This window comes from Leishmania major, chromosome 29 (genome assembly GCF_000002725.2).
Source record: "Leishmania major strain Friedlin complete genome, chromosome 29".
NCBI lineage: Eukaryota > Euglenozoa > Kinetoplastea > Trypanosomatida > Trypanosomatidae > Leishmania > Leishmania major.
In genome coordinates this window covers 964,616-979,040 of record NC_007270.2, presented here as the reverse complement: position 1 = coordinate 979,040, position 14,425 = coordinate 964,616, and the positions used below count along the sequence as shown (strand labels likewise).

Here is a 14,425-nt window from a genome sequence, read left to right as displayed (position 1 = left end):
GAGGCGGCTAGCGCATGTGTCGACGGCGCCTACACCCTCGTACGCGCCGTTTTTTTGTTTTGGATTGCGCCATCCCTCACACACGCATACACAATCCGTGTCTCTCCATCCTATTTCACGTGTGCTGCCCTGTCCCTTTCTGTAGTAGCTCTCTCGCGCCAGGATATCACAGACCACGCCGTCCCTCTCTGCCTCTCTACCCGAGCATACAGTCTAGCACACACACACATATATATGTATATGTATATACATGGCCCGGATTACGGTGGAGCTGCTGCGTCGCCGCGCGGAGCACAACGAGGGCTGCCTCTCGAATCTGAAAGAGATTGCTCTTCATCAGCAGGACATTGAAAAGATTGATCTCATCGGCGATGCATGCCGCCAGCTGGAGATTATCTACCTCTGCAACAATTACATCAGCCGCATCGAAGGACTACGGCACCTGAAGTGGCTGAAGTACCTCAACCTCGCCGTAAACAATATTACAGTAATTGACGGGCTTCAAGGGTGCGAGGCGCTGGAACGGCTGGACCTCACGCTGAACTTCATTGCGGAGCCGACGTCGGTGCAGACACTGCTCGCGAATCCGTTTCTGGAGTCGCTGCACCTGACAGGCAACCCATGCACGAAGACGGAGGGTTACCGCGCCTATGTCATTCATTCATTGCCTCAGCTGAAGGAGCTGGACGGCGATGAGATCATCAGAGCGGAGCGCATCACGGCGCGGCAGGCGGAGGATGTGGTGATTGAGGTGGCCGAGGAGGAGGCGGTGAGGGTGCGCGAGGCGGAGCGCATCAAGCAAGAGATGCTAGCAAAGGGAATAGACCCGTTTCCGCCGAAGTACAACGATAAGGGCGAGCGTGTGTACGGACACACACCGGAGGAGCGTTTGCAGATCTTGCACGAGCAGCAGGAGATGGAGCGGAAGAAAAGGGAAGAGCAGTCGACCCCGCAGCCCGGCAGCATCGCTGCTCTCCATCAGGAACTGAAGAGGCAGCAACAGCCGTCGCAGCGCCTGACCGCCGAGGAGGAGCGCAGCAAGTTTGGTCGTCTGCTGCTGCGCAACGAACCCCGCGTGCCTTTCCACATGAACCAGGACGACGCTGCGGAGTTCGTGCTCACTGTGGATCCTGGCAAGTTCATCTCCACCACGCTGCTCTCTGTGCAGGTAGAGGTTGATGTGGTGCGGGTTTTCATCAAGGGGAAGCTACTCCAGGTGCCGGTTGAGGACGAGCTAGCGGCGGACGCGGCGCAGGTGCAGCGCTCTACCACGACCGGGCAGCTAAAGGTGATGGTGCCGTACGCACCGGAGGTGCAGGAACGACGGGGCGGCGCGCGTGCGCGTCTCAGAGGGCTACGCGAGGTGACCGAAAAGGCTTCCAGCGCAACCGGGACGAGTGCGGCGAGTACAACCCCACCGCCTACAGCTTCTCCTCCAAAGGTGGCTGAACCACCCACTCGCTCCACACTCCTGGAGATCGAGGGTCGCATGCGCGGTAGCTCATCACCATCCCTATCGATCAATCAGCCGGGGACAACAGGCACACTCAGCAGCAGTGGCAAGAACACCACCACGGCGAGCAGTGGCATCGTAAAATCTGTGAAGGACATCTCGCCTGTGCCGTCTACCATGAAGGTTTCCGCAGATGCGGCTACATTGGCGTCTCAGTCCATGACCGCAGTGCTAACTCCGACCACTGCGGCATCGAGTCACTGAAGCGACTTGGGTCAAGAAACTCCCGCAACACTGAGGGCGGCAAAGACGCGAATTCACCGGGCCTCCCCCGAACCCATAGAGACTGGCGTACTTCTGGGCACTGTTGTGCTCTTAGCCCTGCTGCTACTGAGGATGTACATAGTGTTTTGTGGCGTGGTCCAAGAATGCAACGCAAAGGATGTAGGGAGCGTGGCGTGCGTGGGCCACCCACGGTACATCGCGTTGCGTGTGTCTATGTGTGCTTGTCGTAGCAGTGCAGAGTAGGACATCGATAATGGGCGAGAGACCTTCGCATCCTCTGCGGACTTTTTTTTCGTGTCGGCCGTGATGCCATGCGTGGCGACGTCTCGTACGAGAAGGGGAACTGGTGCCCGATAGTTTTTTTTTTGCGTTCTTTGTCGCCGACTCGTTCTTGCTCTGTCTTACTTGAAGAGCTGGCATCGCTCTTCGAATCCACGACGCATGTCTCTTTAGCTTGTCTGCATGTGCCATCACTTCTTCACTTCTCTGCGGCGCATTGAAGCCTCGAGAGCAATCCCTCCTGCTGCGCGTGTGTATGCTTGTGCATGCCTGCGTACGTAGGGAGGGGTAGGCGATGCTCATCGGACGCTGCACTCCGGACATATTGTCGTGTTACATGGCTGGCAAAATGCGTCCTTGTCGTCGCTCAACAGATGGCGCGCTATTTCCTGCGTGCTTTCCTCTTTCGCCTCACCGCACCGCACTACTCTCTTCCTCACGCCTTGGCACCACTGCCCCTTCCCCTTCACCTCTCTCCCGCGTTCGGTTCCACACTCCGTTGCCCTTGCCTCATTCTCTCCACCGTCATCTCCGCTGGTGCGCTTCCCTCTTCATTTCTTCTCTTCGGTTGTCTGCCATAGCTCTTGGTAGCGTCTGTGTACCCGCGTGACTCCCTCTGCATCTCTTCCTTCCTCCGCCTCTCTTTACCGAAACATTTTCATTCACATCACAGGGTCTCCAAAACTAACTGAGATTGCGCTTCAGCTCCTTCTTTCAACGTCTATTCACAATCCTTTGGCGCCCGGCGTTGATTTCTTCTCTCAACCATTTCCCACTTTCCACTCGGCCTCGCCCTCTCCCGCTTGTGTGCGCCGTGTTTGCCCATCTACACGCTTCGCGTATTGCGCACTCGCTCTCGCACTTGCTCTCTCTCACTCTCTCTCTGTGCCGGCGTTGTTCTGCCGATTCTTTATTATTATTATACATATATATATATATATATATATATATACATCGTTGTAGCTGGTTCGCGCTGCACTCACATTCTCGGAAGGCAACCGTTTCCAGTGCGGCTCTCGTTTTTTTCGTATTTTGCCTGATTGCGAGTGTGTGTGCGTGCTTGATAGCATCTCCTCTGTATTTCCCCTTTTTTCGAGTTTGTTGTTGCGGTTTCGTCCCCACGGTTGGACTGTCGCTTGGCGCCCTCGTTGCCTTTTCCGTTGTCTCCTCCCCCTTTCCCGCTTCACTTTACCTTTACGCGCCTCGTTCGCGCCCTTTGCATGGGTGTGCGAGCGAACTAGGCGGGTCCACCTCCAGCCCCCAGTCGAACGCAGAGCTTACCGCACTCGCACATTCAAGAGCACCGTGAACGGCCACACTGCACTGTTTTTATTTTATTTTCGCTGGCGTGTGTGCAACCCGCCTCCTTTTCGTTGTTTTATTTGTACCTTTCTGCTGTTGACGCTTCATACCCCACCGTCTCCTCTCCTTGTTGCTCGCCACACATCGACCCTTTCCCTCCCTCTCACATACCAGCGCAGCAAAGACTCACAGCCATGAACCAGTTGATCAGCGTGATCAATGAGCTTCACGACGCCTTCGCCGGCGTCAAGATGAACATCAAACTCAACCTCCCCCAGATCGCTGTCGTCGGTAGTCAGAGCTGTGGCAAGAGCTCTGTGCTGGAGTCGATCGTCGGCAAGGACTTTTTGCCGCGCGGATCCGGCATTGTCACACGCTGCCCTCTCGTGCTGCAGCTCGTGCAGCTGCCCAAGTCAAACGAGGAGGAGTGGGGCGAGTTCCTGCACATTCCCAACAAGAAGTTCTATGACTTCAACGAGATCCAAAACGAAATCACACGCCGCACGATCGAAATAGCCGGCCCGTCTGCGATCACGGATAAGCCGATTAACCTCAAGGTTTATTCGAGCGCGGTGCTGAACCTGACTCTCGTGGACTTACCCGGTCTGGTCATGAACGCCGTTGGCGATCAGCCAAAGGACATTGACCGCCAGATCAAGGATATGGTGACGCGCTACGTGTTGCCCAAGAACACGATCATTCTGGCTATTTCTCCTGCCAACACCGATCTTGCCACGAGCCAGTCGCTGCGCCTGGCGAAGCAGCTGGACCCCGAGGGTGTGCGCACGGTCGGTGTGCTCACCAAGATTGACTTGATGGACAAGGGCACAGACTGCTTTGACGTACTGCAGAACAGAGTCCTACAACTCCGCCACGGCTTCGTTGGCGTTGTGTGCCGTAGTCAGCAGGATATCAACGATTGCAAGTCGATGGAGGATGCCCGGCGGAGCGAGTACGAGTTCTTTGCAAACTCGCCCATCTACTCCCCCATCGCGGAGGAGGCCGGCACCGCCTACCTTAGCAAGAAGCTGAACTTCTTGCTGCTGGAGCACATCAAAGCCGTCATTCCAGACCTGAAGCACCACGTGGACCAGCTGATGGAAGCCACCAAGAAGCAGATGGAGAAGCTGGGCATGTTTGAGCAGGATATCACCGAGCCCACTGCACAGCTGCTGTACCTCATCAAGGTTTTCAGTGACGCGCTTAATCAGACGATTGATGGTGGTATCACGGATGCCACGAAGGAGCTGCTTGGTGGGGCGCGTCTGGACTACATCTTCCACGAGTGCTTCGCCACCTACGTGACCAGCCTGAGCGCCACGAAGGATCTCACAGACGACTACATCCGCATCAATACGCGTAACATGGCCGGTATGCATGCCACTCTGTTCCCCTCCGACCAGGTGTTTGTCGCCTTGTCGAAGCAGCAGATCAACCGTCTTGAGGAGCCGTGCATCAAGTGCGTCACGTTCGTCTACGAGGAGCTGGGCAAGATCGTCGAAATCTGCGCTGGAAAGGTGGACCGCTATCCGAACCTGAAGGAGGCCGTCATTGCGATCTGCAAGAAGATGCTGTTTGACTACCGCCTGCCGACCTCAACGCACGTGCGCACCATCATCAAAGCCGAGCGCGGCTTCATTAACGTGAAGCATCCTATGATGGACGAGTTGGCGCAGCGCGCGCTCTCGAATATCTACGGCACCACGAGCGGAGAATCATCCTCGCCGCCGCGGAATTCGAGTGGCCCGAACGCCTCAGCGGCTGGGGGTACACAGGCGGATCCGAAGCAGAGCGGCAAGGACATTAAGAAGGACGACAAGAGGGGCGTCAGGGATGAAAAGAGGCCGGAGAAGCCGAAGGAGCAGGGCAATACCGACAGTGCCATAAGCCCCGGAAACAAGTCCGACATGAACGATGTACCATCGCGCATTATGCTAGGCAAAACCATGACGATGCACGAGCAGTTCATGAACAGCGCCATTCGCGAGATGGTGGAGGGCTATTTTTCGATTGTGAAGGGCAACGTCGCCGATCAGGTACCCAAGGCCATCACACTGCTTATGATCACTCGCCTGCGGGAAGAGGTCTATGCGCGCCTGGTGAGTGAGTTGTACTCGGACAAGACAGCGAAGGCACTGCTCTCCGAGCCCCCAGGCATTGCGACGCAGCGCAAGGCGGCCAAGGAGATGCTGGAGGCCCTCACCAAGGCACAGAATGCGCTCAACAGCGTGCGCGACTACCAGCTCACCAAGGAACCGGCCTCGTCCATGCAAGCTGGCACCTAATTTCCTCTACAGAGCCTCCCCCTCGCGAGTCGCCCCGTTGTCTTTGTGAAAAAATGACGGATAGAGTCGCTGTTCCGGTGAGCTTTGGTGAGTGCGGGAAAGACACGCGTGCACACGTACCCGTCCCGCACACACATGCACACACGCACGCGCATGGCAATCACTTTGCGTGCATGCACATGACTATGTGCATGCTACTCGTGATCCATAACTTTTCTCTGTAGTTTTCTGACTTTTCTTCTTTGCTGTTGTTGCGCTTCTCGTTGCTCTCTTCGCTCCTTTGTCTTTTGTTCGGATTGTATTGGACCCCCTCTCCTTCTACTCGATAACCTTTTTGGTGTGATGCGACTTGTTGTCACTCTGCTGTTGCACATGTGCGCCCCTCCCCTCCTCGCCTTTCCTCCTCCCCCCCCTCTCTCTTTCTCCCATGCCATCGCTGCAGCTGCTGTGCTGCTCATATATCTCGATTTGCATGCATGCCAGATGATGTGCTGGCGATCTCCCAACTTCTGTGCACTGTGCCCCCTTTTTTCGTCCCTTTTGTGTTGGTGTTGCTCACATCACGCCTAAAATGGGGATCGGGTGAAGGGCAGGAGGGGAAGAAAGGAAACAACGAATCGTTCACACGGAGCGTGCGCACACATCGCACGGCAGCTGGATGATCGAGAAGGAGAGAAAGAGAGAGAGACACCGAAAGAGAGATGGAAGGACGGCAAAGGCTTGTGATGCACCGATGCGGTGGTGGTTGTGAGCACCTGCTCGTTCTTGTTACCTCATTTCCCGTCTTGTTTCCTTTTTTGTTTTTGCTCTCTTTTTCCCTTCCGCTTCTCTCTGACTAAGTGATGCCCTTGTTGCCGCAGTCTGCGCCTCCGTCTTCTACCCACGCACCCAGGGACACCACATGCAGATGCTCTTGCCTTTAGCTGCTTGTATGCTAGCACCCCTTGGGCTGGTCTCTCTCGTCCTCTTCGTCTTCCTCTTGGAATGGGTGTGTGGTGGTGATGGTGATGTAGATACTCCATCCGAATTTTGTTAGTTTTCGCGCGCGCTTGCTTGCTGTGGGCACCCGACGTTCCCTCGCTTCGTATGTTCGCGCGGACAGGGGGAGAGACACGTTTGCCGGCATCGATGTAGATGTACATTCTGCACATGTGAGCGTATGGAGAGGAGGACAGAGGACACAGAAAAAGGAGAGCACGGCGCGTGTAGCCGACGAGGAGGGAGGAGACACACCGATACAAGGGTGAGGTCGCCGTATCAGTGTGTGTGTTCAGTCAAAGGCGGAGCAGCCTGGCGTCGAAAGGTGTGGGAGGAGTGGATGCTGTTCTCTGTCCGCGTTTGGATATGAGGGAGGGGAGGGGGAACGCTTCGGGTGTTCCTGTACCTCTGTCTCTGGTTGATGTTTACTTCTCAGTTGTGTAGTCCGCACCGCAATGATTTTCCCCTTGTTCTCGAGTTCTCCCATTATGGCTTGTATTTGCTTTTCTCGCAGCATTGCTGTGCTGCGGTGCCGCCTCTGTTTTCGGTTCCTCTTGCTTTCTCCCTTGTCGTGTCGTGTCTTTTTATCTGTTTTTTCGCTGTCGTTGTCACTACGGTTATGGATGCTCGGCTCGCTGAGCGAGTGAGTGAGGGAAGGGGAGGGAAGGGAAGGAGGGGAGGCAGAGCGCCTCGTCCGCGAAAGAAGACGAAACAACAACAAAAAAGAAAAAAAACCGAGAAGAGTGAAAGGCGATGCGCCAAACAAGAAAAGAAGGTGGAATGTAGTTGTAAACGGAAGGGAGGTGGTGATGGTGATGATGCTTGTTGTGGCGGCTTCGTTAGCGGTATCCTCTGTTTGTTGTGCCTTTTCTGTTGTTTTGCCCTGCAGGGTGACTCCCCCTCCTTTTTGTTTTCGCGTCTTCCCTCCCCGTCCTCCCCATCCGCTCACGCACGGTGCACAAGTGCTTTTACGGCCAATGATGAATGTAACTTGAGGAGAAAAGAAAACAGCAAGGAGAGGAGAACAGAACAAAACGCTGAAGAAGCACTGCGAGCTTATACGGGGGACGTGTGATGTCCCGCGGCAGTTTGCGCAGCGCACAACATGGACGAGGGGCAGGTTTGTCGTTGGCTTAGAAGGGCAACGCAACTCCCCCCAACTTCATCTTTGTCCCTGTCTTTCCGGACCTTAGCTTAGTCGAGAGGCGGATCTGACCTCTTCGCCATTCCCCTACTCGCGCCTCGCTCGCTGGGGACCGACTATGGCCGTCGCCAGCTTCAGCCTCGAGTGCCCGAGCGAACGACTCGCTACGCGCCAACTGGCGCCGTTGTGTGTCCCGTCTGAAGCCTCTATTTTCGTTTCCATGGACCACACGGTCTTCTGCTTTTATCGCATCTTACCGTTTCCTCGCGCGCCTTTTCTCTCTCTTTTCTTCATGCTCACGTGCTCGCCACCACACGACTCACACTTACACACACACACACACACACAGTGTCGAACAGCTGCGTACTGTTCTGCGTTTTTGTTTTCAGCTGTTAGCTGTAGTGCTCTTCTATCGTCTTGGCGGTTTTTGTGTTGCTGGTGCCTCCGCGGTGTTCTTGATGGCAACCTGTGTGACACACTCGCTCTTGCTTCTCCACCTTATTCCACGCACCATCTTCACAGCGGAGCAGAGGGGTTGCACTCGCGGCGCGTGTGTTGAGGGGCGTGTCTCGAGCTGCTCATCTCTCTTAGCGCCAGCGGAAAGTAGCGAGACACGCACACATATATATTTGCACCTGTTGCGTCTTTGCCTGCAAAACAGACGCGACACGCCGGATTTTCACTGAAGCTGTATCGCACACGCTCACTACCGTGCCATCACTTCCGCGAAATCACTAACGCTTATTTATTTTTTCTTTTTGATCCGTCTTCAAGCGCGCGACTCTCAGCTAGCCTACGGTGTCTGCGTGTGGTGCGAAGAAATCAACAACCGGCACGCACGACCGCATCCGAGCATAAAACCAACGAACGAGTGACGCACCGGCGCTCAACGGTTAAGGTTTACCCTATGTAAGAGGCACCTTGCATATCGCAAGTGTTCTCCCTGTGCACCGGCTTGTGCTCGGCTCGTTGTCTGTGCGCAGCTTTGCGAGTTGAGCTAGGAACATATCTAACGGAAGGAGACGGCAGACTTCTCGGTCTTCTCACATCCCCACCTTCACTCGCCTTGTCTGGGCACCTTTTGGCACGCGTTTGTTTGTTCGGTGTGAAGGTTTTTCTGTTGTGACTCTCTCTCTCTCTCTGGCTCCTCTCCGTGCTGGTGTGCCCGCGAGGCATCCTCACATTTATGGTCTGTGATTGTGTCTACCTCTGTGTCTGTGCTTGTGTGTGTCTGTGTGCTGTCTCTCTCTCTCTCTCTCGCTTTCACATCTCTCTCCCGCCATTCGCGTTGAACGCAGAGGAAAAGAAAAACGTAAATCGAAGGGCAGAAGAGCACGCAGAAGGCGCTCAGTGCGGCTGTCGTTTTGCTGTCCCTGTCTGAGCGCGTTGTATGAGCGGGGCACCTTTTTTGGGGGGTATGATTCTTATTTGGATGTCCGTGCTGTATTGTTGGTAGTTGTGTCGTTGTCCTCTTTTGTTTTTTTCTCTTTGATTCCACGTAGTCGCTCCCCTCCTTCCTTGCGTGTTGCGAGCCGGTGTGCCTGCTCAGGCCAGCCAGATACTCGGGTTCTCTCTCTGTACTTTGGTTGTTTCGTAGGGTTTGGGTGAGGCGTCTGTCTTGGCACCTTTATTCTTTCCTTTGTGGGTTTGTTGGTAGCGCATTGGTGCCTGCTCTTTCTTTACTGTCGGTTGTTTTCTTTTTCTCGTGTGTGCGCGCGCGCGTATAAATGCCTAAAAGGAATCGGCCAGCCCCCCCCCCTCCCCCTCGTCTTCTCGTGCACCATCTTTCACCTCCTCCTCCTCCTCCTCCTCCCTCCACACTCCCGCCCCTTGAAGGGCCGCCCGTTTTCATTTGAGGTGCCTACCGAAAAGGATACAACCGAAAATGCTGCGCCACTCGACATCGCTGCGCCATTCAGCCATCATGGCAGTGATGGCTGTGGCACTGCTTTTGATGACCTCCACGGCGCGCGGGCATGGCGCTGACTCAGCTACCCCTCTTCTCTGTGACGACAATGCCGCCTTTTACACCACCAGCTCCGACGGCACAGCGCTTGGCATCCTCCTATACGAGGGTGTCATCTCGTGCGCCTCCAACGAGGCCACCTTCATCACGGTCGCGAAAGATCCTGCGTCCCCTAACGCCGTGGTGGCTTTGAGTGGGTGGAGCTACCTGGTGAGCGTCAACGACCGCGCACCGGCAACGTTTACACTGTATGCGATGTGCGGCGACACGGTCAAGTGCCAGTCGAACGTCACCTACGCTCTGCCGCAACCGATGGCGTCGTCTTCCTCCTCAGATGAGTTACCGCTGACATCGCTGTCTTCCAGCTCCACCGATAGTGTGCTGCCCAGCCCCACGTATCCATTGTGCTCGCACGCATCCAAGTCGTGCAGCTACTCAGTTGGCGAGGTATACCATGGCATATTCCCGATGGATATACAGGAGGGAGGCTGCGTCTACACGACACGCATCACCGGTGAGCCGACTGTCGGCACCGTGGTGGTGGCCACGTCGGGGCTTTCTTACACCTACTCCACTCCCCAAACCGCCGCGGTCGGCTACCACATCTCGCTGGGCTACACCGTGCAGTGCAATGGCATTACTGTGTGTGCTGACACGGTGGACGTGGTGCTAGGGCCTGCGTCGGTCACGACAGCTCCACCGACATCGACCCCTGCCCCAACACCGGCGCCGCCAGAAACGCTGCCTTGGTGCTCGCACCAAACCTACGTCCAAACCTACCGCATTGGCGAAGTGTACTTTGGTGATCTGCTGCTGGACGTGAAGGACACTGAGTGCAGGTACACGGCAACTATCGAGGATCCGTCTGTAGGCGCGGCCGTCGTCGCGGAGCCGTCCGACCCCCTGGGCTATGTTTACTCCACCAGTGACGACATAGTGCCACAGAACACGAGCATTCCGTACACCATCGCGTGCAACGGCGTGAACATCTGCCGCGGTTTAGTAGCAATTCACTTGACGTACGACCCCCCAGCCTGCCCGAACAGCGTCGCCGCCTTCCTTTTGGAGCCCGGCGGCTCCGTGACGGGTACGATAAGCAGCGGCGCCGTGTGCAGCTCCGGTGCAACCCCATCGCCCTCCATCCTGTCTCCCGTGCCGGGGCTCTCCCTCGATGCGGATGGCAATTTCGTCTTCCAGGCCCCCGATGCTGAGATGGAGGTGGTGGCGATGGTGCTGATGAAGTGCAGTGAGGAGGTTCTGTGCCAGATGAAGGTCATGTTTCTCGTTGCCCACACAACCACGGCGCCCCCGACGACGTCGACGACAACGACCGCGGCGCCGATCGTGATGTGCCCCAAGCTTTTCCGGTACGAAGTGCCGACTGGGCAGGCGATAAGCGACACCATCGACCCCGTCCCCACCTCCTCGTGCAATATCACCACGTGCTTGCTTGTGAACAGCAGCAGCGACATCAGCGGCTCTCTGCTGCTGAACCTGCTAGGGGAGTTCTACTACGAGGCGCCCATGTCGCAGGCAGTAGACTACGCCGCCGTAGACGTGTACTGCGCCAAGGTGTTTGTGTGCCGTACACAGCTGGTGTTCATCGCCTACACCCGACTTCCCACCACCTCCACGACGATGCCGCCGCTGCCGCCGTGCGCGAATGTGTACTACTACCAAACAACCCCCGGCGTGGCCATCAGCGCGTCTCTGAACAACATGCCCGGACAAGATATGTGTGCGCACGGCCGCTACTTTACACTCAACACCTCCCCGCAGGCGGGGAGCGTCAATGTGTCGCTGATTGGAGACTTTGTGTACGTACCACCGACATACGAGGGCCAGTTTTCCTTCACGTTCACCATGCACTGCATGAGCCAGCAATACTGCACTGGCACGGCCTACTTCCTTGTGTCGAATGAATGGACGCTGGTCCCGGGGCCGACAGATTCCCCAGTCGACCCGGACAGAAATGCCAGCATCACCAACGAGCAGATCACCTGCCGCGGCACGTGTAACGCGAGCGCCTGGAAGACGTACCCAAACAGGAAGGTGTGGGACACCACACCTGGCACCGGTTACGCGCGCAAGGATGGCCGCCCAGTCGACGGCATGACAGTAACGTGGCGCAACAAATCGCTCGTCGTCCTCGTCTACAGTCTGATTGGAAACCTCGGCGTGCGCTTCCCCACCTTCGAGCCTATCACAACGACCCAGAGGGCGTACATGGAGCCAAAGGACTTTGCCGGCAGCGTTGCCCCCGGCTCCCCTGGTTTTGAGATGAGCTGCCTGGCCAACCAAGGTCGCACCGGCATGGGCGAGGATGTGTGGAAGTGGTTTAGTCTGTCTCTCGACTCCGGCACCGGCGGCGTTGGCGCCTACTACAACTCCGGCCAGTCCTGGTACCAGAAGTTTGGCGGCAAGCACGTGAACTGCGACATCTTCACCGATCCATGCCGCTACGCGCCGCTGCTGACGCCGGCGAACCACACGAACACTTCCCTTGGCCGCTGGACGGTCGACGTGGACGACTGCGATGCCACGTGGACAGGCGTATTCGCGTACAGCTCGATGGGGAAAATGGTGAAATATGATGGGTCTCCGGTGTGGTCGTTTGTCGGGAACCTCCAGCTGCAGGGCACGCTCTACTCCGAGGCTGTGCAGGCGAGGTCGTGGCTCGAGCCCGGCCAGTTCGACGCGCTCTGCAGTAGCCACAACATCCTCATCAACCTGCATCAAATCGTCGCCGTGAGCAAGACGAGTATGCAGGAGCCCCTCATCTCCGTTGACGCCGAGTTCTTCACGTACCTGGACAACGAGACGCAGGACCAGGCGTTCGGCATCAACATGCTCATCTACCCCTTCGTGGACTCGTACATGACCACCAGCTACGCCCGCGACCGCCACGTGAAAGGGTTCAAGTGGATATTACAGGACTGGATATCGCCCAGCGACGAGCACTGCCCGACGTGCACCGGTTCGAAGATGAAGTGTGTGGCGCCGCTGCAGGGGGCGGACGACTCCTACACGGGGCCTAGCTTCCCGGAGGGGAACTGCGCCAATGGCGAGGGCCGTGTGCACCTATTCAAGGGGCCTGCCACGATGCCGGGCGACTGCCCAAATAGCAAGATGCACGTCTTCAACCACACCGGGTTCTCCCCGACGCGGAACTGCAATACGGCGTACCAGAACGTGACGCTGCGCGGCATCGTGCCGGGCAGCAGCGGCCTCAACGAGACCCTCTCGCGCGCCTTCCACTACGAGGGCACGGTGCAGCTTGTGCTGCTCATGGACGACCACAGTTACAAGCGGCTGAACCTGCATCTGTCCATGTACGTCTCCCGTCTCTCAAAGGATTCTCCGCGCATGAAGGGTGGGCTCAGCACGTGCCGCAGCGGCAGCTACTGGCCGGTGCTCGACCCGCTCGGCTCGTCGCTGGCGTCGAGCCCGTTTCCCCTGAGCGTCGCAGCAGCGACGCCGTTGTGCATTGACGACCTCAGCTCCTCGTACGGTCCGAACGATTGGGCCCTCTTTGCCGTCAACATGCCCGGTGTTGAGCCGAGCGAGGTGACGGTGCGCAGCGTGTACGTGCAGCACAACAACTCGCGTATCTATCTCATCTACAAGGACCCGAGAACTGGTGTGGTTTCTATCCCGGACAGCGACGCTGACGGTGACTGGTGGCAGTACAAGTACCCCTTCCTCGCCTTCCGTGACTTGGCGGCCCACGTGAAGAACAACAGCATCACCTACAGCGCGCTTATGGCGTCGTCCGCGGCGGCGGCGGATGTTGTGTATGCCTTTACCTTCATCCCTGGCGCGCTAGGGGTGGACACAGACATCGAGGTGGTGGTCGAGGCCCTCATCCAGTCTAGTATGGCGGCGGAAAGCACGACAGAGTTCCGCCGTATGTTGCACATCGACCCGCTGCTGACGCAGCTCAGCCGCCAGGGCCCGCCGTCACCGCATTCCTCGTCGAAGCGTGAGCAGAACAAGACGGACTTTTACGCCAGGGGCGCCACCGCCGGTGTGGCTGTCGTCCTGGTGGTGACTGCCATCTTCTTCATGTTAGCGGACAACAGCCGCCCTTTGCCCAAGTGGGTGCCGCGCGGCAAACTCATCAAGGAGACGGTGCTGTCGCTGCTGCCGGCTGGCTTGCGTGGGAAGAAAAAGCCGAAGCGCACGGTTCACAAGGACATGTACGACGCCATGAGCTCCGGCGCGTACTGAAAGTGAGCGAAAGAACGAGACGTAAGTGCTCACGCGCGTACGACGCTGGAAGGTGCGTGGGGTAGCTGATTGCGGCGAGCAGGCAGTGTGCACACAGCCCCTTGCAGCTGCTAGCGGAGTGGGCTCATGGATCGCGGCCGCGGCGACTGGTGTAGCAGCGATCATGGGTGGGAATGAAGTGGGGGGAGAGAAAGTGCAGCAACAGAGCGGAGAAAAGGCGTGCGGCATCTGATTGCCTCCCTTTGTATCGGCTTCTTTGAGATTTGATGGTGTGTAGTACATCGAGAGTGAGTGATGTGTGTGTGTGTGTGTGTGTGTGCTTGTTTTTGGGAAGGCTGCGAGTGACTATACTCGCGCGTTACGAGCGCTGCAGCAGGGCAATCGCGGAGGTGGCTCGCCTTCTCTCCCTGTGTGCTTGTGTGTATCTCACGCCCCTCTCTTTCTCTCATTGCCTCACGCCCCCATCCCCCGTGCCTTTGGAAAGGAGAGGTGTTTGACATTTT

The 14,425-nt window shown here is 57.1% G+C and overlaps 3 protein-coding genes across 3 annotated transcripts; all 3 read left to right on the top strand.

Moving 5' to 3' along the window:
- Window positions 1-250: 250 nt before the first annotated feature.
- Window positions 251-1,717, top strand: LMJF_29_2210 (conserved hypothetical protein; the record flags this gene model as incomplete). The annotated part of the gene is made up of 1 exon (XM_003722256.1): window positions 251-1,717. One exon carries the CDS (start codon window positions 251-253, stop codon window positions 1,715-1,717), a length of 1,467 nt encoding a protein of 488 aa, XP_003722304.1.
- Window positions 1,718-3,513: 1,796 nt separating this feature from the next.
- On the top strand, window positions 3,514-5,604 carry LMJF_29_2200 (putative GTP-binding protein; the record flags this gene model as incomplete). Its single annotated transcript, XM_003722255.1, has 1 exon — window positions 3,514-5,604. One exon carries the CDS (start codon window positions 3,514-3,516, stop codon window positions 5,602-5,604), a length of 2,091 nt encoding a protein of 696 aa, XP_003722303.1.
- A 4,007-nt stretch (window positions 5,605-9,611) lies between these two features.
- LMJF_29_2190 (conserved hypothetical protein) lies at window positions 9,612-13,922 on the top strand (the record flags this gene model as incomplete). The annotated part of the gene is made up of 1 exon (XM_003722254.1): window positions 9,612-13,922. One exon carries the CDS (start codon window positions 9,612-9,614, stop codon window positions 13,920-13,922), a length of 4,311 nt encoding a protein of 1,436 aa, XP_003722302.1.
- Window positions 13,923-14,425: the final 503 nt, after the last annotated feature.